Source organism: Harpia harpyja, chromosome 10 (genome assembly GCF_026419915.1).
Source record: "Harpia harpyja isolate bHarHar1 chromosome 10, bHarHar1 primary haplotype, whole genome shotgun sequence".
NCBI lineage: Eukaryota > Metazoa > Chordata > Aves > Accipitriformes > Accipitridae > Harpia > Harpia harpyja.
The window spans coordinates 4141895-4169532 of NC_068949.1; the positions used below are offsets into that span (position 1 = coordinate 4141895).

Here is a 27638-nt window from a genome sequence, read left to right on the forward strand (position 1 = left end):
TGTCAGCTCGCACCACAGCTTACTTAATGGTAAACTCCCTAAACATACAGTACTTTTCTGTATGATGAACACCAAACAAGCTTGACATAAGAGTAGCAAGCATCTCTTCTCCCTAGTAACTATGAGCCATTTAGCTTACTGCCAAGCTGTGAGCATACAGAAAAGGAGCCATTCAATTTTTTGGACAGCTGCTCTCCCACCCCACTTCCATCAGATTCCTGAGAATGAATCATGTTTCTCTGAACATTTACTGCATCATCAGCTGAGCTGCATTTTGATGTGCTGCTCATGCCAAATGAATTCCAGTTAGATTTCTAATAGTAAAGAGGAGCAGAAGGAAGACCATCGTTTTGAGTAGGAGCATTGGTTCAAAAAGAGATGGCAAATAGCACCAAAAATAAGGTTAAACTAGGAAAAGGAAACATATTTCTCCTGAGGGTGCAGTCTGACAACATAGCTGACTCAGTATAATGATGACTAGCTGTTGCCAAAAATCAGTACTTCTGATCCCACCCTACAGGATCAGGATGAGAAACCCTCTTGCCGTTTCCCTTGTGTCCAGCCGAAGTGTCATTTAAATCCACAATGAAACAACTCAGGGAACTGAGCTGCCCAAAAACTCACTTGAGAAAACAAACAGATTTTGGCTAAGACCCCTTAACTGGCAAGGACACACAAGTCCCAGGAGTACAGTACTCGCATAACTTTGAAAGAATTCATTCAATACAAATTACCAAACTAAAGAGTACTAAAAGGGATACTTTTGTAGCATCTAAGTTCATCTATTGCTAATACTTTTTGTACAGAACAAGCCACAATAACTGCATTCATACAGTCTCCAGTTCACCTCAATTAGTCAGTCAGAATCTACTTCAGTAATTATGAAAGTTGCACACGAGAAAGTTTTTAAGAAAGGAGTTTTAATAGAGAGGTTTTGAGGCTATATTATCAGTAATTTTTCCAGTCGACACCTGCTAAACAAGCTTCTTTCAAACACAGCAATAGTTACCACAACTCAATCAGAATTAAGAAAAAAAAAAAAAAAAAAAACACCACAAACCCAGAAAAATTGATTCTGTACAACCAGAACAGGCTGTGGGAGCAAAGGGTTGCTGCAAGCCTAACCTGTACTCAGTTTTTCTTGACAACAAACATGTTTCCCACTAGAATCTGTTTTCCTACATGTCCAAATTAGTTTTCACCCCACATACTCAGCTCTTGATGCTTCATTAATCCCTATGGTCTAATATCTGCTAGGCTATACTGGAAACAGTCCCACATATCTTCATCTTGTTTCTTCCTCCCAACTCATCCTCTAATAGCATCTGCTTTCCATCATACTCCCACATTGCCATTTTTACTGTGAAGTGCTTCTAGACGTTTTTCCATACTAGAATTTAAACAGATCAATTCTTGTCCTTTTAAAACTTAAGTTTTAAGACTAGCATAAAACTCTGTCACATAACAAACTATGTCACCACCTATGATTTTTAGCAAAAAGCTCCATTTGTTTCCTCATTGTTGTGGTAGGCTAAAATGGCTACAGAGCAGAAGCCAGCAAAGCTGCAGTCAGGAATTACTGAGGAGGACTGGGCAGGGGTGAAGAGCTCAAATATTCAATCACCTTTTCCTTTATGAAAGGAAAAGAAGTGTATGCATCCCTCACTCAGGAAAAAAGCTTATGCCAAAAAGCCTCAATTGCTTACTGACAGCTAACACTCAATAACTGGATCCAGGTCTTCCAATTACAAAATTGACTTAGTGTCTTGTGCTTCCACACTGTTGTAACGAACTTTACAATGTAGTCATGCACCTTCAATATGAAAATCTTTTAAAATCCATCAGAAAAACTAAAATTTAACTTTGACAGACTTTGGAACTAAAGTATATTTAATTTGTTACCTGTGGATAAAAGTAGTGTGCAAAACTTTGGTCCCCACCAGAGAAAATTCTCTTTACGCAGTAACACTCCTCACTGTCTGCAATAGGAATAAAAAACAGGCAACTGTGAAAATGTGAATCTGAGAAATGATTAAGACACTGCAATCAACACTCAATTAGAAAAAGGTTCCTTCATTACATAACCTGGCTGAAGCAGATCTTTGCAATACAATAGTTAAGACTATCTTTAACTGAGGTAAATGTTAACAGCTCTAAGTTTTAGCTTTAGTGCTAACAAAGGACCTAACCCAACAGCACAAGTAAGCATGTATTTCCTACAGCAGAAATGGGACTTTAGGGAATAGAGCACAGTGAAAATGAGCTGTTTGGAAGAAAGTGATTATAGCCCATATTTAGTTTAAATCTCAAGTTTCGTAAGACACTATAAAGGAACAGGAATCCAAGAAGTAAATATGCTAGATGTTGCTTACCTGTGGTTATCGGGCATTGAGTACTATAAGGAAGCCAGTTTCCTTTTACTGTGAAGGGACTTTTCCTATTACTGGTTGTTCCTGTACCTAATTGCCCATTACCTCCAAGTCCAAAAGAATAAATTCTTCCAGATGAAGGAACAAACGCAGTAGTGTGCTGCCTAGGGCAAACAAAATTCAGTAACAAAAACCTAAGCATTGTAACATGCTTTGTGCAGGCCAGCTTAAGAATTGTGTTAAACAGTATGTTAAAGGTCCTGTAGTACCAAACACTCTACTTCTCTATTGGCAATGCACTGCCACTGGCAATAGTCCATTTATACTCCAGTAGGCAATATTCCGTTTTCATGAAAAAGTTCACGGAACGGAGATGCCAGGTTCTGCTTTGAAACCCTGCTTAACCACAGTCTGACCTTTAGAGCATATCTCTTGACCTTTAGAGCATATCTCTAGACATTCAGAAATTTGAAATTTCTACCAGATTAGCTGCATCTCCTTTCCCCTCCCATCCTTCTCAACTCTAGATGCCCTCTCTCCTACCATGAGCCTGGGAAGAACCAGTATTGAATTTATGCAGACTATTAAAACAGAATGGGTCCACTAGATGTCAACCAAACTGCTAGAACGATAGCATATTCTTTAACCCAAATAACAAAGTGTGCCCATCTCTTAAAAAATTATGTTGCCTCCCTCACTTTGTCTCCTTAGAATACAATTCTTTGGACAAGAGCATTTTCATGTGTGCTGGGTATTCTTCCAATTTCTTGGGTGCTATTATAATATATACAACAAAAACCCATTAGGAACTGAAGTGCCATACACTATTACGGGTATTTCACAAAACAAGCTATGTTTCCAAATTTTACACTTATCCTCAGTGATGTTCATGTACCTCCCTAACATACTTGTTCTTTAATAGGAAATGATAAAGCGACAGCAATAAACAACACGTTCACATTTCACACTGATTATTCACACTTTCAGTTTAGAAAATCAGAGCCTCTCAAACAGTACAACTTCCATTAGTTCTTCCATTGAATGTTTTTAAAATCCCAGTAAGGTTTCTAAATATTTTTTGTTAGAGACCATCTTGTGTTCCCTAACCACAAAGGGTAAGAAAAAAAAAATTCATATTGCAATATACATGAAGTTTTATACAGAACAAGTTATAAAATTTGCAGTGCTAGCACAGAATAGACCTTACCTGCCACAAGTGATTTGTGTGACAACACTTCCCATAAGTTCAAAAACTTTCCTTGGGTTTATCTCGTGGCTGGTAGAGTTATGACCCAACTGACCATAGCCTCCAGCTCCAAATGTAAAAACCCCACCTTCCTAAACAAATAAATTATTTGCATTAAAATAATAGTATATCTCAGAACAAGAAAGTTAACAGAAATAGGGGTTTAATAAATCTCCTTGTCTGATGATTTTGGAATTGTGAGGAAAGGAGAGAAAATATACATGCACAAGAGGGCCCTGAGACACAGAAGGGTCACAAGTTAATTGCAGTTATGAAAACGTGGCACAGCTATCAGGTATTACCTTATTTGTGTTAAATCGCGTTCTTGTAATTTCCATATTATATAATAGTCCTGCCATTAACTTGTGTCAATAATAGATACTAATCCTCGTTTTTCCTCTTTTCCAGTTTTCTTGACGAACTACAACAGTATATAAACTCACACTATTAAAAAAGTATACTTTGGCTTTTAAATCCTGAATATAAACTTTAAAGCAATTATTAAATAGGAAGCTGCCCTCCTCAGGCAGATGATGCAGAGTATGACTGAAATAGTCAGCTTCATTATTCGAAAGCGTAAGAAACCAGAAAATTTCAACACTGTCGTGAGGCAAGTCATTTTTTAAAAGTGTTTCTGATTAAATTTAATCAAGAAATTAACCAAAAACTTTAATGAAAGAATGTTAAATCAGAAACATTTTCAGAAGTTATACAACTTACCTTACAACAACTTTGAAACTTTCCATTTTCAAATGCTTTGAAATTGTAAAGCTGTTTCTTTCAATTCTACTCTGCATCAGACTGGACCTCTGCTGGAAATCATCATTAAAATGGCAGCGTCCGCTGAGAAAAACCAACAGCCTCATTCACTGAATCAGGATAACAAACAGTGACAGGTTTTTCTGAATTTCAGAAGGACTTGAAGAATGCTCAGACATATACATAGTACTGTCTACAAAAGATATAAGTCAAGACCCCTCGTTCTGCAAGGCCTATCATGCAAGAGAAAATGGAGCTATATAAACAGGTGACATAAACAATTTGTTGAAACATTTACAGTAAATTCAGTATCTTAACTGAGTCCATCAGCTTTAAAGCAAGTTTGAAGTTAACTTCTGTACATTAAAAAGGGAAAAACATTTAGAACCCAAGTTACAGATTGGTGTTTTCTTCACATTCTATATTTCCCTAACCTCGCACAATACATCAATATCAGTTTCAGGATTACAAAGTTGCCACGTCTTTTTCTGTTAAAGCGAGAGAATATTTTAGGACAAAAAGCAATTGCTTGTGAACAGTCCTTTCCTTTCACTGTAGAAAATTAAGCATGTATAAACAACAAAAGTATGACCACATTTAGGCAGATCATATTCTTCAAAACAACTTTTAACTTGTTGCAGTATAAAAATTCAAACTAACACATTAAAAAAGCCATACATTTTCCAAAAGTAAGTAAACACAAATGTTTTTCTTCAGAAATAAAACATTAAAAATAGTTACTCTCAAAATTCTAATGCCTTCTACAACAATATTCTGAATCCAACAGATTCAGACATGAAATGGATATTTAGTCACTTGCCCAAATCTTGACTGGCCAGAAGTGTTTTCTACTGCTACCAGTATTAAGCCCCAAAATACTCTGCTTATAAATTGATACATTTTACTGAGATTGATGAACAGCAAATGTAAAAATGTTAATACATACTGATTTTTACCTAAATGTTGAAGTCTAATCCAACTAGCAAAACACAGAAAGAAAAGTACAGGAGTCAATCATTTAAAGCAAGACATGTATGTTTTGGTTTACCCACCACAAAATAAAAGGTATTTATCATTACTTGATCCTCGAAATACACTATTCATCACTAAAATGAGTGTAAGAAAGAACACTAGCATTATACAGTCTATGTTGCTCCTAGAAGTTTCCAAATAAGTTTAAAAGTTAAAAATAAGACTCCAAATAACACATTTAGCCAACAGTAATGTATAAGGCAATTTAACACATTTCAGCTCTCTATTTTAATCATTTCCTACATCTCTGTACGAACATGCCACACTGACACAGAATACGTGCTTTTTTTCCAAATTGGCCTGGAAATAAGTGGCCAACTTTTCATAGAACCTCACACTATAATACTTTTACTAGTGGATTATGTAAATCTTCCATTTCTTCTATTGGTTTGCCAATAGTATGTAAACAGCTGCTGCACAACAGCAGACAGAAGAGAGGAGTGAGAATATGCAAGAGCAACAACCCTGCAGACCCCAAGGCCAGTGAAGAAGGAGGGCAAGGAAGTGCTCCAGGCCCTGGAGCAGAGATTCCCCTGCAGCCCATGGTGAAGACCACGGTGAGGCAGGCTGTCCCCCTGCAGCTCATGGAGGTCCACGGTGGAGCAGATATCCACCCGCAGCCCGTGGAGGACCCCACGCTGGAGCTGGTGGATGCCCAAAGGAGGCTGTGACCCCGTGGGAAGCCCGTGCTGGAGCAGGCTCCTGGAAGGACCTGTGGACCCATAGAGAGAGGAGCCCACGCTGGAGCAGGTTTGCTGGCAGGAATTGTGATCCCACAGGGGACCCACGCTGGAGCAGTTCATGGAGGACTGTCTCCCGTGGGTGGGACCCCACACTGGAGCAAGGGAAGAGAGCAAGGAGGAAGGAGCAGCAGAGACAATGTGTGATGAACTGACCACAGTGCCCATTCCCCATCATCCTGCACCGCTGGGGTGGAGGAGGTAGAGAAGCCAGGAGTAAAGTTAAGCCCAGGAAGAAGGGAGGGGTAGGGTGAAGGTGTTTTAAGATTTCTTTTTATTCCTCATGACCCTACTCTGACTTTTGATTGGCAATAAATTAATTTCCCCAAGTCGAGTCCCCAAGCTCTTTCGCCTGTGACAGTAATTGGTGAGTGATCTCCCTGTCCTTATCTTGACCCACAAGTCTTTCGTTTTTTCTCCCCATCCAGCTGAGGAGGGGGAGTGATATGGTGGCTTGGTGGGCACCTGGCATCCAGCCAAAGTCAACCCACTACAATAGCAAGTAGCAAATCACTAAGAAAACTTTGAACAACCACACGCACCAATCCCCCCACCATTTAATTTAAATTCAAAATTAACTTTGTCTGATCAGTGATAACAGCAATACTAGAGGCATTACAGTCAGAAAACAGCTAATCTCTTCAGGATACATTAATGTAAATGTCAATATCTGCATAATTTTAATAATGCAACATGCACTGTCATATCGAAAATGCTACATTTTGTATGGTCAATTTCACCAAATCGGACAAAAATTTAAAACTACCGAAAGATTTCTTGTATTTGGTAAGTTTTTTCAAATATTTAACCATTCTTCCAGTGTTTCCTCAACTTCATCCAATAAACTTTGAAGAAATTTTATGCAGAATTTTGTTTATTATTTCCTATTCAGGTAGCATCTTCTCCTGAAAACATTAAAAAGAATCAAAGCATAAACATATCTTTAAATACTGTACCTTTGTAAGGGCAGCAGTATGGTCTTCTCCACAACATATATGAACAACCTTCTGAGTTCTCAGTGACTTTAGCAGCGTAGGAACATACCTGTCTGAAAGGTTTAATACAGCAGTAGGTCGCTTATTTTGAAAATAAAAATCAGAAAACAAATAGCTCTGCTCATTTATTCTAATTTGGTTCCAGTCAAACAAGCATTTTAAATTTGCTAGCATAATTACAATCATTGTGACTGAGTTTATGTATCTTTGAGATGGAAGTGTCAGTACAGAAAAAAAGAAAAGACTACTATACTGAAATACTTTGTAGCAAATAGTCTCATTTTCACTAGCATAGCATCATGTGGACACATATTTAGCTAACGGTCGCAAGAGCATTTCAGACGCCTTTAGAAGACCTTGAACAGAATAAACAAGACGACAAAAAAAAAGAAAGATGCCAATTAAAAGAACACAGGTGCGCATTCCACGATAAAGGGAACTTTTGACCAATTAGACTGAGACAAGTTTCGCATGTTTTAGTTGGTATAACCAATTATGTCCTATGTTTATGCGCGTGTACAGAGTTGGTATAACCAATCATTAAGTGTAACTAGGCGCGTGGACAGCGCGTGAATAATGTGTGTAACCAATAGTAAAATAGCTAAACGCATGTACGGATGTAACCAATGTATAAAAATGATGTCTGATGCTCTAGTAAAGGGTCTTCAACTATGATCATATTGATCTGTCATTGAGTCCATTACTATGCTCCCGCAATTGGCGCCCAAACAGGGACCCCCAAATTCTGCACTACGTTTGGAGAACGAACGGCAGGATAAGAGGAAGACGGGAGGAACCTGACCGAAATACCGGCTGCCCCAGCTGGTGTGCCCATAGAGGCAGATAAGACAGCGCTGTCGTTTTTTCGCCCGTTGAGGTGAGGACTCGCCCGTAAAGGAGGTGAGCGGTCGGGGGAGGAGATGGGGTCCACGCTTTCCAAAGAAGAAGAAGCGGTAGTTAAGCTCCTCCAACATATACTCTCAAAGAGAGGCATAAAATATGATGAAGCTTGTTTAAAGCGGCTTTTACAATGGAGCAAGGACAGAAACCTCTTAATTAGTGTGGGTACAGCTTTTGAGCTTAGTACCTGGGAAGCTATCGGAACCTCCCTATGGGATGAAATTAGTGACGGGTCTAAAGAAGTTAAAGGTCTTGCAACTTTATGGAAAGTAATTAAGACAACTCTGCAAGAAATGAAAGCAGATTGTAAAGCGTCTGCGTCTGCTTTTGCTGCTTTCTCCCCAACCGCAAGTGAAGGGGAAACACAGGGAGAAAAACATAATGCAACGAGAGAGACTTTTGGCTTCCCTGGAGCTTGTCCGCCTGCTCCTGTGCCCTTAACTTCTGCTCCAGTCCCTGGGACTGCCGATATTAATCAGCCATCTGACAGTTCGCAAGCCTCCCTAACCGTACGCTCAAAGGAAACCCTACAGAATCAGGAAGCGAGTAAAAATCTGCCTAGGAAAAAACAGCCCCCAGATACCGCCGCTCAACATGAACAAATTATACTTAGCATGTACCCTCCGTTGCCTTCGTCTACGCCCGGGTCGCCTCAAGAGCATGAAGAGGGGCCGGAGCTCACTTCGCAGCAGTTGCAGTCAGTAATAGAAAAGCTGGCACAGTTGGAGGCTGCTGCGAAGCGAGAAAAACCGCCAGCCGTATCCTTTGATGCACTCCCTCGCTCTCCTCCTCCTCCTTCAAACCCTTTTTTACCTCTGTCCCCTCCTTGTCCTGCACCTATACCTCTGCCTTCTCCACCTCCCAGGGAACCGATCCCCACCTTTCCAGAAACAACGGACCCCCAGAATAAATGGCGGGGAATTATTCGCGATGCCTTAATTGAGGGAGAAATCATAGCAGCTCCCACAGCGTTTCCGGTTATTGCTGGGGCTGGGGGTGGACCTAATCAATGGGTTCCATTTGATTGGAAAATCATGAAAGAAGCAAAAGTTGCAATTGCTCAGTATGGTTTAAAATCTCCTTTTACGCAGGCAGTTTTGTCCCATATATTTTCTGAGTCAACCTTAACTCCACATGACTCGCGAATGCTTGCTAAAACCTTGTTGTCGCCGTCACAACAGTTATATTTTTTTCATAGGTGGCAGGAACTCTGCGATGATGCAGAGGCAGGAAATAGGGGACGTCAACAAAATGATCCCTTATTTCAATGTACTGCTCAAATGCTGATAGGTTCTGGACCATTTTCAAACGCCGCCTGGCAAGCTCAATTTGATACTCAAGTTTTAATGCAATCACAGGAATCGGCATTTAAAGCTCTCCAAAGCATACCCGAGCAAGGAAAGGTTTCTCCTTCCTATGTTAATATTCGGCAGGGAGAATCTGAACCATTTGCTCAGTTTATGGACAGACTGCATACCGCATTGGAATCTCACGCAGATCTTGACAGTTACATGAAGGTTAAGTTGTTTGATCAGTTGGCATTTGAAAACGCAAATGCGAAAACAAAGCGAGTATTGTGCACGTTACCTCGAAGCGTTACTGTTAGTGAGATGTTAGAAGCTTGCGACCGTATGGGTGAACAAGGGAAAGCTGCTCTTTTTGCTTCTGTGTTTGCCGCAGCAGTGCGACCTCTGCTACAAACAAAAAGCAGGGGAAGGCCAGGAGGAAAGAAATGTTTTAATTGTGGAAAGCCAGGGCATTTTAAGGCGCAATGTAAAGTTTATGCTAAAGTCTCTGGTGAAACACCATGCGATCGATGTGGGAAAAAAGGCCACATGACTAAAGAATGTAAATCAAAGTATCATGTCAGCAGCAGAGTTTTGGGAAACTCTCAACTGAGCACGAGATCCCCGCGCACTACGACACAAATACAGGGTGTCTGGACAGCGTCCCCTCCGCCACAGCAGGAAGTGCCGGAGTGGACGTGGCAACAGCAGTAGAAGTAACTTTGTTAGACACAAAGGTGCATTGCATTCCATCAAACATGAAAGGGCCTCTTGGTCATGGATTATGTGCAATATTGTTGGGGCGATCGTCAACATCTCGACAGGGGATTTTTGTCTTACCAGGAGTAATTGATGCTGATTACACTGGTGTGATCATGATCATGGTCCAAACAATAATGCCACCCGTGAATATTGCAAAAGGTGCATGCATAGCGCAGTTAGCATAAGCAGGCTGCAGTTAGCATGAGTGGGCCAGAGTACGTGACAGCTGCAGTATGAAAGGACTTTGAACCACCAGAAAAACAACAGACATGAGGAACTTGGACAGTGCAGCAATTAATAAACAAGATAACAGAACTGCAGAGGCAAGAAGGAGCTGCAAGAGCTTTAACGCAATTAAGAAAGCTGTCATTTCAGCTTAGAGCATTTAGCTGCAGGATGGGGACTTAGGAGTTGGTTTGTATCTTTGTCAAAAATCGGGGTTTCTTTATGTATTTTATTAGGTATAATGTTGCTTTTACCGTGCTTAATTAATTGTGTTCATAGATCTTTGCAAAGGGCAATACAGCAGGTGTTAATTGACGAAAAACAAAAAAAGGGGGAATTGTGGACACATATTTAGCTAACGGTCGCAAGAGCATTTCAGACGCCTTTAGAAGACCTTGAACAGAATAAACAAGACGACAAAAAAAAGAAAGATGCCAATTAAAAGAACACAGGTGCGCATTCCACGATAAAGGGAACTTGGCACAAAGAACCTCAATTTGGCAGTTTATCTTGACCAATTAGACTGAGACAAGTTTCGCATGTTTTAGTTGGTATAACCAATTATGTCCTATGTTTATGCGCGTGTACAGAGTTGATATAACCAATCATTAAGTGTAACTAGGCGCGTGGACAGCGCGTGAATAATGTGTGTAACCAATAGTAAAATAGCTAAACGCATGTACAGATGTAACCAATGTATAAAAATGATGTCTGATGCTCTAGTAAAGGGTCTTCAACTATGTTCATATTGATCTGTCGTTGAGTCCATTACTATGCTCCCACAGCATCATATGTCAATACATAAATCATGAAATAGGGAACAGCACGTTAGACCTGCCATTGGCCATGAGAAAACAAATGACAGTTGTTTTGAGTTGTTTCTGTGCTTCATCTTTTTTAAAGTGTTCTTTAAGTTGGTATCAGTTGGTCATAGTTCTGTACTACTAAACGCATAATAAAATGGAAGACTGCATAATTAGGAAGGACAACTAACTTCCCTCCATCACCAGAGCAAATCAACTTTATCATCCAGTTGAACAAAGGCAATTTTTTTAAACACTAATGCTAATGTCTTAAAATTTGTCAGGTAAGCTAAGATGCCTGGAAGAAGCCCTATCAAGACATAAAAAAGGGATCTTACTGAGAAGTGATGCTATATAAAAAACTGGGATCATACATATTCCAAAGAATATGTAGAAGCAACTGAAGTCTCCCATGAAAATTTTATTTCTGAAGAGTACATCTAATTTTCTTATCACGTAAGTGTGACCAGATCTAAAGTGTTAATTCAGATATGCATTTTAACTACAACACATTTTTCTTATTTTAAATAGTTATAAGAACAATGAACCAGTGAGAAAGTTTGAATACATGAAACTAGCTATGGATTATTCTATACTAAACTGTGTATTACAGGAACCTGATAGCATATACTCCCATCTTGGAGCCCTGCACACGTATTATGTTACATGCGCACTATCCAACTAACAAAGAAATAATTTTTTGTCTAACCTAACCACTTGCTTAAAATCGTTAGTAAATATCAAGACCCTAGTAGAGGAAATTTTGGAAATGGTTAGCTGAAAAGTGTGAATGATTATCAAAAGTGGCCTGAGAAAGGCAGACACCCACATGGCAGTAAAACAATGCAGATGCCTTAAATGTGTCTACTAAGGACAACCAAATAGTTTTGATACATTACTGGTTTTGTCAAGCAATTTCATCTATCTAAAATTCAGTTCAAACTGTAACTACTGCACAGTATCTTAATTCGATCCCGTTCAGAAAGTTTAAGTCACAGAAAAATCTAGAACAGGGAAAGAAAACAAGTCAAGCAAGCTAGAATTTCAACATAACACTGTTGAAACTTTCACTACAAAACAGCCAAGGAAAAAATCTCTATGTCTTCCTTATGCAATTGCACATGACATCAGCACTCTCCAACAATATTCAACAAAGGTTTGTTCTGTCTGCTCCTTTTCTAGGAATACTGCTGTCTTTAGGTTTGCAAAACAAGACCTTCAGCATGAAATTTTACTGAAGCAATGTTTACTTACCATTATCATCATTAAGACCCAGCTGCCCAAATTTGTTGCGTCCCCATCCAAAAATGGCTCCAGAAAGAGTTAGTACAAAACTATGAGCTCCTCCTGCTGCAATCTGTGCAAAAGGGATTCCCAGCAGAGATTTAATCACATGTGGTGAGTTTTGTTTTTTATACTCATAACCTAAGCCCAGCTGGCCATATTTATTTTGTCCCCAGGAAAACACTTCACTTCCTGTTTAAAGGGAAAAAAAAAAAACCCAAGAAATACAATCAATATAGTTTAATTATACAAAGTTTATTTACTGTAAGAAAAGCTAAAAGTTACTCTTCAAATATTTTTGAGTTTGAAAATGCATACAAATTACTGATGTCTGAAGATAAGCATTCTTGTGTAATTTGCAGTCATTCAACGCAAATATTTAATCAGACTGAAAGTATTTAAATCACATTCAAAACCCTCAAAACTGCTCTTACCATTCCTGTTTCAACAGTGTTAGATAAGTTGAGTTTGGTTATTACAAAGCAAGGTGCTGTTCCATTGAGAGTTCCACTACTGCATATATCTTTATGCAGAGATCTTGCTTAAGTTGCATACTGGACATGCAAAAATTTCCGATTTCCAATCACAAGCCTCATCTAAGCTTTTATATGGTAACATACTTAATTTTCACATACAATTTAAGTTACTATATTTTAAATTTTAAAATACTGTATTAATGATATGATCAGTGAAGCACAGAGTTTATAATGTCTTTTGATGCCTTACAAAGAAAAAAAAAAACATTCTGAAGAATCACAAATCAGAGAGCTATTTATGTTAAGATTGCCACCAAAATAAAATGTTCCCCTGAACAACCAACGTTTTGCCAAGGTATTTACTATCCTAAAGATCAATACCTAATCACAAAGATATTTTGGTTTTGCTGATGCAATATGTTTCAAACAGTAATGTTACCTATGTCTGTCCTATCTCCATCTTCCCAATAACAGTTTTATCAAGATGGAAAATGATGAAACCCATCCCCTAGGGTACAGGTCTCTCAGATTTTATTTATTTATTTAAACAACAACAACCAAAAACCAAAACCAGATTAAAAAAAACCCTAACGCACCACTTTTATACAAAGCCTTCCTAACACCGAAGAAATCCTATGCCAATCATTTATAATCACACGAACTAATCCACCTTATCAATATCCCATATATAGATCTAAAAATGCTATGAAGTCTCCTCTCAAAATGCCCGATGCAAGTAAGTTCATCCCACCTTCCTCCCTGTGTGGGTCTGTTTTGAAGGCCATAACCTTGCTACATTGCAAGTATTTCTGCAAGTTCTCCTACAACCAGGAAAAAAAACCCCAAAACCAACAAAAAAACCACCCTACAATGCATGTGAAGAACAGAAACATAGAGCTGCAAATCCACGAATGGGCAATAGGATAGTGATACTGTACTTGAAGCTTGTAACTATTTAAAACACTGAGTGAATTTTATCTTGCACTTTTGACCAATAGAATGCTTAACAGCACAATTCTGATACTCCCCACATTCTACTGCTGATCTTAACCCAGGCAAAGGGTTATTTGTAAATCCCTGTCTGCCTGTCCTGAAAACAAAGGAATCTCACTAGGTTATAATAGTAAAGACACCCAGGAATACACAATGGCACAGAAAACATATGAGCCCATTAAAAGTCACATACAGAATCAAGGCACATGTAGTCAGTTTAAACTGTTATATTTAAAGAAAAAGAAAAAAAAAAATCATTCAACATGCGATTAACACCTCCCTCCCCACAGCTTATTTAGTTTATATTTTAACCACACATTGTTAAGAAACACTGTCAAACTATAGTTTTTCTGGAATTTTTGTTTTGAGTTTCCAAGTTTCCATTAACCCTGTACAGCAGCCGCTTCTTCCAAATGGAAGTTTTGGCCACAACTCTCCTTTGTCACGATGAAACAAACAAGCAGCAAATTTAAATTCATATTCTTTTCTGGAGAGCTATTCTATTAACTAGACATGCAATACTCTTACATGAGTGAGGCCAACTAAGTATGTTCTCATAGCCCCAGCAAAACTTTCAAGACAAATGTTTAAACCTTTCAAAAGGTGCGTTATAACGTGACATTACATTTTAACTATAGAAGCATCAACAAAACAGAGGCTTTGCAATAGAAAAGCAGACAAGGAAGTCGTTGTCTGCAAGCCTCAGTAACTTGAAGTTACAGGTTAAAATAAGACTAGTGACAAAGTGCCTTGCTAGCAGGACGAAAAAGAAATGGGACCATAAAAAGGAGAGAAACAAAAATTAATTTAAAAAGGAAGTTACATGAAAGCAAGATGATAAAAAGCAAAAAAGCATAAGAAAAAAAGCAGAACAACACAACATTTGTTTGTACATTTATTTTTTTAAATTCAAGCTTCCATCATTAAATTAGACTTCCCCTAACAACCTGAAATCCCATCTGTGTTAAGTGGTAGCATGTTTTAAAAAAAATTTCCTTTTTAAAAAAAACAAAATAAACATTGAAACGTTTAGAAATATCTGGTAAGAAATTACACAAAACTTCAGAAAAATTTGGCTTACCTTTTGAGAGTGCTAGCGAGTGATAATAACCACAAGCAACTTGAACAATTTGGATCTCTGATAAGCTTTTAATATTTCTATCAGGGTAAGAAAACAGAGAAAAAATTAAGCTACTAGGTCATGGTATGAAATATAAAGTCATGCCAAAGGGTAATATACAAAAAGTGAATCCTTTTCCCTGACGTATATATGAAACTAATTTAAATATCCTAATTTTAATTAGAAGCTCTTTAGTAAAGTCTTAAGTCAAAACTGCTTCTTTTCTAACACTTTCAAGGACAGGTTCTGTCTTATTTTCAAATTAATAAAGTCAGTAAAAAAGACCATAATGAAGAATTAGGGAGGCTCATGTGCTAGGAAGGAGATGTCACACAGCTGAATGGAGGAAATGAATACCGGATGCAAGAAAAAAATTATTCTTACTTTCGAGTTTCCAAAAGAAAAAAGGTTTTACAAACTTCTTCATATCAGTATTAGATATAAAGACTGAATTAGTTCCTGTTAAAATTTGAACACTCAATTTTTCATCTCTACCAACATTAACTTCAATCAAAACTTCAGTTGATTCAGAGCTATTAAGTATTGCACAATGCTATAAAGAAGTTGCAAATACATATAAATGTGCATTAAATCTAGTGTGCTTTCAACTTTTGATGAGAAAAACAGTTTCTAAAAGGTCTGTGGGCTTTTAAATTTGATACAGAAAAAAACCACTTTAGTTATTTATATCTTTCATGTTTATACATATGTCACAGATAGCCATGATAAAGTTATAGATTACTAATGTTCCAAGGAATTGTTACTTTTGCATGTCTCTTCCCTATGTAAAAAACAAAACTAGAAAAGAAAACCTCCAGCTTGCAAACATACAAACTTACTGCTACAGACAGTTCCACTGATTTCAGTGAACCTATTCATCACAGTAAAAACATGGACTTCAGCTAGCTGGAATGCTTACAGCATTCTGAAAACAAGCTAGTGAATCTGGCTAGCATTCATTTTTATAACTAGAAGGCGTATTATTTAATCACAACTAAAAAACTTTGGGGTAAAAATTTAAGTGTCAAGATCAGATAGTGAACATACCTTCTTCAAATGTACTCCCACAACTGGTTTTGAAAGTTTAACATTCTGTTTCTCTTTAACTTCTCTTAACTGGCAGTTAGCAATCTCCATTTACATTCTGAAAATACCCATCCTACTTTTCCAACATAACTGTCATTCTTAGTACATGACTTAAAAAAAGAAAAAAAAAAAAAAACCAAAAAAACACAACCCCAACAAACCAAACCAAGCAAATCCATAACACACTTCTCACATAAGCTAACTTTTTGTGAAAAGGAAACTGTCTACAAGTGCCATAGCTAAAATACACTTTCTAATATGTGGTTTTAATTATAACAGCAGAATAGGTTAACCAATGTGATTTAAGCACATTTTTTTTCAAAAAAATAACTTCTTATACACTAATTATTTTTAACCTGGGCACTCTGATGCATTCCTCTGTTCCCGGCAAGCCAAGCTGTCCATCAGTAGCCAGACCCCAAGCATATACCTGACCCTTGTCATTTAATGCAAGGGTGTGGGCTTCCCCACATGATACAGCTACAATATTTTGGGCATCCAGTGCACCAACATGCTCTAAAAAAAAAAAAAAAAAAAGGAAAAAAAAAAGTTAGTTGTTTAAAAAAAAAGCTACTAACAAGTTAGTGTTGTCCAAGACAGTTATACTCAGTACCATGATGTCAATTGAAATGACACAGAACTAAGCCCAGAAAGTCTGCCAAAACATCCTTTATTTAAAATTATAAGCATGCTATTCTAGGAGAAGTAAGTTAAATTTGACACCCCAAAGTAACCAAACAACAACTGTATCTGGAGCAATACACAGAAGTGCACAAAAACTGCAGCTTGATTATAATGGTTCCTTCTGATCTTGTCATCTGAAAATGAGTGCAGAAACTCAATTAACATTAAGGTCAAATAGATTACTGTCAAATGACTACACGTGTAGATATTACATAAGAGGAAAACATTCCACCACAGCAAATTAAATTCACCTATTCATTATTAGCAAAAAAGCCTGCAAAACAAGGCAGGGCAAATTAAAGACTAAAGCTACTGATTTTGCAATGAGCTACACAATGTCCTCTTTATAATGCAAAATACTGTAGAAACAGATCCTAAAGAGTAATTTTTCTAGATATACAGGGCATGCCTCTGAAAAGCAAACACTAAAATATCTCTGATTTTTTTTCCAGTAGCCTGCATCAATACCCTTAAATACATTTGGAAAAACTCAAAGTTTGTTTTCATGCTTATGATTTGTGATCAGAAGTCTAACATTTTTATTTCAACAGTAAAGTGGAGAAGTATCTTCAGGGCCTGTCATTAAGGCTGCAATTTTCAACAGTCCCCCTTAAATATGAGCCTGCTTGGACATTTTATGCCCAGTTTTCAAACACATAAATTCTATTCCTGCCTAAGCATGGCACGCCACTGAAAAAGCCTGTGTATCATCAATGCAACCTGCACTGTAACCACAGTGTAGCATAGCCTAAGTCAATTTTGAAACAGTAGCTAACAGTATCTGCAACATGACAGGCACTCAATTCCCAAAATAAAGTAACACAGGCAGTAGAGGTAAGTTCATTTTTTTCAACAGCTGGTCTGATTAAAGAGGTTACCACCCCAATTCAGCCCATAACAGCCTCGCCAGTGGAAGAGGTCATGTAAGCGCTCTCCAGTTCAGGCAACAGCATGCAGATGAGCTCCAACTATCTTCACCAGCTGCTAAACTAGCCAGGCTGACTTTGCCTAATAAGGGTTAAGGAACATTCACACAACCCCTGTGGCAAGCAGAGCTCTGTGGGGAGGAAAGAGGGAAGGTACAACTAAATAGTGCCACTGGCGACACGGAAGTGGCAAAGACATGCCGTCAGCGACAAAATTATCTTCAGCTAGCAGAAGTACGTTCAAAAGAGACCATCCACCCATTTGTAAAGACACTGAGCCTCTTTAGACTGTGCAAGTTATCCCAAGGCACTGACTTCACATCAGAACATTCAACAGTATTGTCAGTAACCTCTAGATGACAGAAAAATTAGGGAGGAGGACATTAGAATCCTCATGACTACTGCGTCTGAGCATGTTAAAAAAAAAAAAGATTTATAGTAGGTGTTTGTCCATTACATATGAAAGCTCATACAAGGCTGTTTTAAAAAAACAGAAATTAGAAGTCACATATTTTTGTTTTAAGTTTTAGATTTAAAAGACAATTCAGCATAATTTTCAAAGTGGGTAACAAATATTCAGAGTAAGTTTGACAAGCCCAGTTTCTATCCATTTTCATGAAGTAGATTTTTGCACAGGATTAAAGTTTATCAGTTTTAATATCCATTTATTGTTTCCCAATAGAAGTCCAAATTAGTTTTTAAAAGTTACAGATCAACTACACAAAAAATCTTTAATTGGCACCAAATCCGAAACTCTGAATAAAGGAGAACTACTAAAATACTGCATAATGCCTTATTTCCATTTGAAATATTTGTATCAATTACTGTGCCAAGTAACTTCTAAAATTCCTATAGCAGTGATTAGAATAAACTCTTCTTAAGTCTTTTCAGTTTGCTTACGTTATGCTACAAGTACCATCAGAAGCACTGTTCTGGATCTCTCAGTAGCACGCATATATGACTCACAAGCACAGCTCTGAAGGGAGCCCATGTGCACACTCCCCTGCAGTCCTTGCAAGATGTTTACCCACTTCTGCTATGGAACTGCACTAGCAGGAAGCAGAAACACGCATATAACATAGATAGGAAGAAAAAAAGCCCAAATAAGTTTTACATTGCATCCTTTAGGCTTTTCCAAATCCTCTTCCTGTAGCACTGTATATGCTGAAAAGTCTTTTATCAAAAGTTTTATTTTTAGTTCTTAAAAAAGAAAACGAAGAACATTGCTTCAATCAGACCTGCTCTACATCACATATTACACGATTAAAAACACACAGCATGTTTCTCAGCTATGGTATGGCAAATATTCATGTCTACCATATTCCAGTAGCCAAACCCATACATGCAGTACACAATGCTAATCCATGTATTGAAGCAGGTCACCTCCCCTTGAGGTTAAAAACAGCCACTGAGTCTCCCACGGCCTTAGGTAAAGCGATTCCATGCTGGAAATAAAAAACAGTGGCACTGTCCAGCTGCATGGCAGGCAAAAGTATGGGGGACAGCCATATTTTCACAGTTGGTTGTTTCCAACTGTCACAAGATGCGATCCAAGCAAAGGAATGCTTTTCAAGTTAAAAATACGCCCATTCTTGGAAGAACTACTGTGCATACAATTCAGCACATTCACAGACACTGGCAATCTTGGGTTTGATGTAGAATAATGAAACAAAAAATACAGACACAACCACACGTACTCGCCACAATTCATTACTTCTAAACTTACCGGGTCTTTTCCTGGCTTTTTCATGCCCTAGTTGTCCTAGATCATTGCATCCACATGTATAAACAGTCCCATCATCCAGGACAAAAACAGTATGTCTCAGTCCACATCCTACATCTCTGACCCTCTTATTTAAGAAAAAGTCACTTTTTCTGGGTTCCAAAACAATCTCTTCATCAATTCCACCCAATCCAAGCTGTCCAAAAGATGCATTTCCCCAGCACAACATGTTTATGCTTCTCTTGATCACAGAGATCTTCCAACTTCACTTTTCTAGAATATCCCTTCTGAGTAGCTGTTAAAAAAAAAAAAAAAAGAAAACGTATGTTTTTTCAGTATTGTCCCTAACATTTATGTTATCTTCTATATAGCAGGTAATCCACAAGTTCACTTTCTATATACCAATATATTGAGACATCAAACAGTTTTTAAGAGTGTGATTTACTTTCTTGGACAGTATTTACATTAACTCTGCAGTAAAAGGCTTTCCTTCCCACTTCAGGTACAACTTTTAAGATGTGCAGGTCCTCAGTTTTATAAAACTTTTTTCAACAACTTAAAATATCATTCTTTCTAAAACTTCTCTGATCCCTAATCCAGATCCATACCAATGGCAGTCACAACCAATTCTAGCCAGTGGAAATGACATCAAACATCTTTTAAGGAGACAGTACAGGCTAGTTTCATTATACAAGGAGCTGCATGACTCCAGAAAGCACTGTGTGCAGCCTCAAGATCATCCCCCAAAACAACACTTGACTCATAGCTTGGAAAAAATTGGTCAGCTCTGACCAATGCAGTTACACAACACAAAGGATAATATGATGTGTCAATCATTACATTTAAACAACTATGAGTCAAATGACCTTACAATTTAAAAGAAAATAAATAGCTGAAACTCAAGTCCCCAATCTTGCACTGCAATCAACACAGGCTACAGCTTCATAGTTACTCTGCAGGAACAGGAGGACACATATACAAACTCCCCCAGGCAAACGCCGATCCCTAATGCCTAAATTGCAATTACCAGTATTTATGCTGACAGACTCTGTACCTATTTGGAAAAGATAACACTTCTCTTTCATTTTCAGTATTGCAGATGACGAAGAACTTAGGACAATGTTTTCGCTATTACTCATACTACACTTCCGTGAGAGTAAGTTTCCCCGTATTTTTCAGAACAATTTAAAAATCAATGCAATACAGTGTAAAATTGCTATAAATTTTCATCTGTGACCATTATTTGGAAGACAGCATGAATAATGGAACATGGAATGCAGTGCACTACAAATGGCTTCAGTCTTACATTCTGCAGGGTCATAACTCATATAAACCGCCTAAATATAAAACTGCTCAGAGAAGCAAGCCATCAGTTAGCACCTAAGTGTTGCATAAACCAAAAAAGGGCAGCATTCCTGCCAGCACAACAGGATGAACTATTTTTCTCTGCAAAAGTCAAAATGCAATAAACAAGACGCTTATTTTTGTGATCTCATAAAAAAACCCAATACAGCCAAACAGCTTAAGAAATATTGCATTCTGTTTACCTATCTCAGGAGATGGCGCATGATCAAATATTTCCCTAGCTATCACTAGCTATATCCTACCACATTCAGAAGGGTACATCAAAATGAAGACGTCTTCGGTTAAGACATTGCTATGCAACAGCAAATTTCACACATCTGTGGCAGTGACTGCAATGCAAGCTTCAACCTGCAACACAAGAAGTTAGAAGAGATGTATGATTATAGTGCTTCAGGATTTCCGTAGCCAAGATTCATCTCCAGCGGGGCAAAAAGGAGAAAAGTTCTCTTTTCTGTTGAAACAGATACGTATTTCCATAGGTGTGGGGGGGGGTTGTTGTTTTGCTTTCTTTTCTTTTAAGAGCCGGTAGCCAAAGAAGTTTTGTACTTTGATCTCAAATCACGGCAGTATTTTATCCCTGTACGCAGGCACGAATGCCAACTCACGTTCTCAGCTGCTGGATACTACCCTGCGTGACGTCAAAAGCTGCCCAACGCCGACACCAAATACAGAACGCGAGGGAAACCACCCAACTCATTTTCTACTAGCAGAGAGCGAGTAACGGTGCTACAGGAAGAGTCTGGATGTTTCCCGCAGGCTGGAGCGGGCTGGGTAATCGCCCTGGCCACGGGCGCTGCCTGACGCGCTCTTAAAGCGCCCCAGCCGCAGGCTGCGCGCCCGCCGATCCCGAGGGCTGTACCACACGCTCCCGCCCGCTCCGGCTGCCCCTTTGAGCGGGACACCGCCCGCCTTCGCCGCCACACCGCCAAACGCCGTCAGCCTGCGGCACGGGCTGCAACGGTTCCCCTTCCCCGGGGCACGGCTCCCCCGGCCGCCGCCGCCGCCGCGCTGGGCTCCGGGGAGAGCGCACGCACCGCCGGCGGGGCCGGGGCCGGAGGAGCGCAGGTCGGCGGCCGGAGCGGGGCCTCCGCCCGTTCCGACGGGGGCGGCGCCGGGCGCCGAGGTCCCCTCAGCGCGCCCCGCAACTGCTTAAGCGGCGGCGCCCGGAGCGGTCCGAACCGCCCCGGCCCACCGGCCGCCCTGCCCCTACCCCCCCCCCCCCCCCGCTTCCCGCGCCGCGGCCACAGCCACCGTCCCACCGGCCCCCTCCACTCTCCCGGCCGCCCCGCGGGGCGGAAGGGCGGCAGCGCCGGGGTCCGCCGGGGTCCCAGCGGCGCGTCACGGCCCGGCGGAACTCACCGGCGGTGGCGAGGCGCTCCGCTCCCCGCGAGGCCGCGCCCAAGCCCGGCCCGCCCGCCCGCCCGCAGGCACCCACCGGCCACCGCGAGGGCGTGAGCGGCCCCGACACGGAGCGGTGACAGGCCCCGGCCGCGCCTCCCGCGCAGGCGCGAACTCAGCGGGCGGGGCCGCAGCGCGCCCGCTTCGCCGCCCGCCTCCCTCCTCGGCCTCGTGGTTCGGGGCGGTGACGCAGCGGCGGCGCGGCGTGACGTCAGCGCGGAGCTCGGCGGGGCGAAGGAGCCCGGGGGCGGCGGCGGTTTAGCGGCCCACGCGAGGCGCTGGCGGCGCGGAGGTTGGGGACGGGGGTCCGGGTCCCGAGCGAGGCTCGGGGGGAGGTTACGGTCGGAGCTCACCGCTCTCGGGCTGTGAAGAGGCTGAGCGAGAAGTTGACAACGGAAGAGAAATGCAGGAGGATGACCGTGAAGTGTGACGAATGGTGGCGTGATGCTTTCGTCCTCCCGGTGCGCCTGGAGGACGGCGCTGGAGAAGAGCAGAGCTGGGTGCGGGAGGGTGCTGTTAGCTCAGGTGCTCGCTCCCGGGTGGTGCCTGCGGCTGTACGTATTCTGGTTTGGGAACAAGTCAGCGCAAAAAAAATACAGCAGCTTTAAAACATACCACTGTTGTATTACATCACTATTTTAAAATCAAGAATGAAAAAGTCTGAGTATGTTCTGGGGCAAATCGCTCCCTCCGTGTTTGCTGAGAAGAGGTCTTCGTGATGGAGTATTTCTCCTTCCTTGCAGAGCGGTTAAGAGAGTTGGCTGCGTCTTGCTATTCCTTATCTGTGATCTACGGAGATCTGCAGAAGCCTCTGCTTGATCTCTGAGGGCACGAAAAGAATGAGATCAGCGAGCGGGAAGGAACTGGATCCGCCAGGGAGAAGCAGGAACAAACTGTTCTTCATACTCCAATTACCTGTCATTAACTTCTGACCCAAGGGAACTTCTTTTCCGAGGGTAACCCAGCCGGGGTTGCTGCAGCGTGCGGCAGCAGTGTCCACACCAGCCCGGCCACTGGCCCTCCTGGTTCAGGGAGAGGGGCAGGCTGGCAGGTCTTTGCTGTACCCCTCCGGCAAAAACAAATGCAGTTTTCTGAATTCTGCCTTCCGGTTACATTCTCGGTGTCAGAGCATACACGAGTTATGTTAAAACATTTTTTTCACTGAACACACATCTCTAGTGGAACAACTAAAGATAAGTTTACATGCGAGATGCGTTTTTTAGCTTTTTTTTCTAGGATTTTAGTTAGTACTGGGAGGAAAATCCATTGCAATTTATGTAAGTGGACTGGGTTGGGAATCCAAATGCAGTTTCCTTATTTAGCAGCCTCTCTATAGTAGTTCTGCAATCCACCTTTATGTAGGTCAGGAAGGAAAAAAGGCCAGGCAGGACCAGGCATACGTCACAGCAAGTGATTTTGCAAACGATGGGGAAGAAAGGTGCTGTGTTTGGTGACATTTTGCCCTGTAATGGAAAGCATTTAAAAAAAACCAAACGGGATGTCTCAGTCCAGCCATTGAACGTTCCTTTGTGTATCTAAGTAGGTAAGATTCTGCAGGACTTCTCAGGATGTGTGGCTGTAAATTTATGGGTAAAGATCCAAAACAGAAATATTAAATTCATACATAGAGAAAATGAGATAGCTGCGTAGCTGACAAAGGCTAAATGATGCAGCACTTTTCAGGGTAGCAAATACACAGGTTTGTTGTTTAAAGGAGAGAGGGGAGTGATTTGCCTTTTTCCATTCTGCGTGTAAGAATGGAAGGTTAGCAGTAGCTGTTACAGATAGCATAGCAAATGGAGGAAAACATTTCATTTATTATCTTCTAAACTTTCTTTTCCCCTTATTTGTGAGAGCACCAGAGTAGCAACTGCGAATAATTACCCTGTGAAGTGGATTTTAAATATTCATTCATTGTGCAATGTGTCCTCTGACCAGCATGTGGGGATATGTCCATGTACTTGAAGAGAACATTATATGTCCAGTACAATTTTTACATGGAAAAGTATTTTGGTATAACTGGCCTAACGCATTAAATAAGAAATATACAAAGCGTGGAACAACATACGATGTTGCACAAATCTCAACTTCCTTCTGTATCAGACATAGCTTTTCATTTAAAAGAATGATTTCAGTCCTAAAATCAGATTACTCTAAGTTAAATAATTCAAATGTGTCTTCAAATAAAGTATAAGCCATATGTTTATTCCACTTACTACCTATTTTAGCAAATTTTCTTTCCTGTGCCAGAGAAGCCACATCCTGCCTGTCTTAATGCCTTGAGAAAGCCCCTTCCTTCATGGGGCTAAAGATACGCAGGCAGCGGGGGGAAGGGAGTACCTACTCTGGTGCCATATCGCTGCTTGGACTCCCTGCCGCTCAGTACAACCAATTCTGCATCCACTGGCATTAAATCTGCCAAAATGTGGTTCTGTAGTTGCAGTGGTCAAGAGAACTATGGGTGAGCATGCTTTGCACCTCAAAATTCCCAATGTCCATTCTAGTACTTGCAGAAAAACCCAGTATTTTGCAGTGATGCAAAATCCAGTGAAAACAAGAAATGTAAATCTGGTTAACTTCAGGGAAGGGATTTATTCCTTCTAAGTACCTTAGCACACAGGGTTTTCTATTACAATTGCACAGTCTTCTTGTTGATGGCCGTAACAAGCAGGAAACTATTTTCAGTTGCCCTGCCATTATTAAAATAGCAATGCTTGGCTACTGCCTGGTGATTGCTGTCAGCACAATTGTGTTTTTTAAATTGTACCCCAGTTAAGCACCCAATCAGATAATACAAAAATGAAAAAAATCATATATAGTGTTAACTAACGTATACTTTATGCTTTATTACTGGAAAACACCCTTCAGTGAAGACACATGTTTTTGAGGGCTACAGTGTTAGGGCACAAAACTTTCTGTATAGCTAATAACAGAGATAGACTCTGCTCTCTGCCTCCATTTTCTCCTGGCAACAGTCAGTACATACTTTATAAACATTAATTCCTCATTTCAAACCCCTTTGTTTTAGACTTTGATGCGTCACAGACTATGGAAAATAGAAATGGGTGTCCAGAACAGCTGATAACATGAAATTAGAGATGTCAGCATTTTGCCGTGAGAAATTACTAACCTTTGTGTGAAGCCTTTGTGTAGAATATTCTTGATTAAGACAAAGGAAAGGCTTTAGAATGCAAATAGCCGTACAAACAAGGTACGGCTAGACCCTTTTATGCTATTTCAGTTTTACATTTTATCCTTCTATTCTTCACAGTATCAATATGTGGATGATAGTAATTAATGGAAGTGCCTATGTAGACAGACAGACGTAACTCACACATACACATAGAGTACATGTTTTATATGCTCTGCTACTTCACAGCTGAGCATGTTTTAGTTCTCTGTCTGCCCACCCTGCTCACTGTAATGATTCTGGTCAGCTCAAATGCAAATGTGCATACCAGTAAGACCAATTATTTATTAACTGATGGCGACATGGTGAAAAAAAAGAACAGTTTTTCACCTGTTTGTGAAGGGAAATCACTATATAAATACTATAATCGACAATACTGCAACTTCTGTGTCTAACTCGAGGCACCTAATTAAGGGAGCTGTTTAAGGATTAGCCAAGGAGTCATACCTTCAAATAAGATAAGCAAAACCAAAAACCTGCAACACCCCATTCCCCTCATCCTTTCAGGCCACAAAATACAGCTGAAACAGCCAAAAGAATGCTATTCATGGGATGACAGATGTAAAGAAAATGGAAAAGCAGTGAAGGACAAGGATGAACCCTGGACGGGAAGACTATAATGAAGGAAACAAGCCGACCTTTGCATTAGCTATGAAGCTTTTGTGCTCACAAACTCCTGCGTGGATCCAACATCCCCAAGCCCACACAAATTTCAGCTGGCACTCAGAGTGACTACCCCATATCCTGGCAGTATGGCAGAAGCCACACGAGTGCCCAGGCACCTGCAGGTTGGGCTAAAGATGCTGAACATTTTCGAGCATCCTACACAGGGGGTTGGGAGCACAGCCCCTTCCCGCATGTGGCACGTTCTCTTCCTATTGCAGTCATGTTTCACACTACTACATGAATTTTTTTCTGTTATAAATAGATCAGCAAGCCAGGTGCTAACTGAACACCAGGAAATTCCCAGGTAATCTTTTGGGTTTTTTGGCTTAAGTGTTGGATGCTGAGAAACCAGTTCCCATGTCGTTAAACTGGGCTTTTGGTCAGGCCAAAACCGATCTTTGATTTTTAAGGTGCAATCCTACAGGAACACACGATCAATAATTGAGCCAGTTGTGCCCTGCGGAGACCAATTTGAGAACACACTGAACCTCAGCTTATAAAATAGCAGCTCCAAGTGGTGCCACATGCTGCTGATTCTGACATGACACTGTGTCTTTGCATGGCAGGATGATGAAGCACCCTAAAATTAGCCGCCTTACTATTTCGTAAAGAGCAGACAGAAAGGTAGCAGCCTGCACTGAGGAGAACAAAGAGGCACAGGAGAAGACCAGAACTGAGGCTCACACACAGGCTGGTCACAACACTTCATGGTGAGCACTCTTGGCTTCTTTGCAAATTTCCATGTTGGATTGTTTAGTGTCCTTTCTCATTCCAAGCACAGGGTGACCTGATTGTGAAAGAAGAAAGGTGCTTGTGTAAACAGAAGCGGGGTGGAGGGATCTGTTCTCTCAGGGGGCTTGGGAGACAGCAGAGGGGAAAACTCACTGTTAAAATGACATGGATGGTCTCTTTTCTTAGAGGTGTGGTGGGAGCTGGCATCTAATTCACAGAATTAAGTTTATTGTTACTGGAATAGAACTGGGAATGGAAGTAAAAATCGTGCTGGTATGGAAACCAGAAATACCACGATAAAGCCCCCCCCTCTGTTGAGCCAGAATGAATTTTCCCTGATACTCAGCTCTCTCTCCAGCCCATTTCTTGGGTGATAAAGTCCTTGGCTTTACAAGGAGTAAAATTTGAGAGAAAAAAACTTCCAGGCAGTAGGAAGATAGGCATGGATGTGTTTGGGTATGGGAACAGAAATAGTGAAGGAAAAGGTCCTTGACCAGAAAAACGCTTGCAGATGAGGAGGAAAAAGAAACTGTAAGGAAACACTTGAATATCAGAGGGTATAATAGGCATGACATGAAATGGATGTTAGGGCTGATTGCTTGGAGAGAAGATGACACAGCATGCATCTCTAGGAAGCAGAGGACTCTGCCATCAGCTAGGTGTAGCAGCCTGTGGCCCTGTGCCTAAACTATTGTCAGGACATGCTGTTTTCTCTATTCCTATGGTGGGACTCTGCGAAGAATAGCTGGGAAGAAAATAACTCTGAGGCATAAACTGTGACCAGTATGTTCGAACTACATCCAGCTGTTTCTGCTATTAGTTAACACTCAGAAATATGGGACTATTTTCCAACAAAGATATTTCTGTTTAGTAAAGAT

The 27638-nt window shown here is 40.5% G+C and overlaps 2 protein-coding genes across 7 annotated transcripts in view; one reads left to right on the forward strand and one right to left on the reverse strand.

The window, feature by feature from the left end:
* The window catches only part of HERC4 (HECT and RLD domain containing E3 ubiquitin protein ligase 4), a 41065-nt gene extending 18795 nt beyond the window's left edge, over positions 1-22270 (reverse strand). For 3 of the 6 annotated variants that reach the window (XM_052800246.1, XM_052800242.1, XM_052800247.1), the window contains exons 1-10: positions 22134-22270; positions 20957-21122; positions 19413-19704; positions 16433-16592; positions 14952-15028; positions 12372-12593; positions 7103-7194; positions 3577-3707; positions 2373-2533; positions 1903-1979 (exon numbers count right to left, since the gene is read on the reverse strand). In XM_052800246.1, the coding sequence (XP_052656206.1) occupies positions 1903-1979; positions 2373-2533; positions 3577-3707; positions 7103-7194; positions 12372-12593; positions 14952-15028; positions 16433-16592; positions 19413-19638 (1146 nt within the window). In that variant the 5' untranslated portion in view covers positions 19639-19704; positions 20957-21122; positions 22134-22270. Of the gene's footprint in view, positions 1-1902; positions 1980-2372; positions 2534-3576; positions 3708-7102; positions 7195-12371; positions 12594-14951; positions 15029-16432; positions 16593-19412; positions 19705-20956; positions 21123-21379; positions 21594-22133 lie in introns of those variants that run through there. The other 3 variants (XM_052800243.1, XM_052800244.1, XM_052800245.1) reach the window with 3 other exon arrangements.
* A 4109-nt stretch (positions 22271-26379) lies between these two features.
* Positions 26380-27638, forward strand: part of MYPN (myopalladin) — an 80376-nt gene continuing 79117 nt past the window's right edge. The window contains exon 1 of the mRNA XM_052800239.1: positions 26380-26738. The gene's annotated coding sequence lies outside the window, so the exon portion shown is untranslated. The remainder of the gene's footprint in view (positions 26739-27638) is intronic.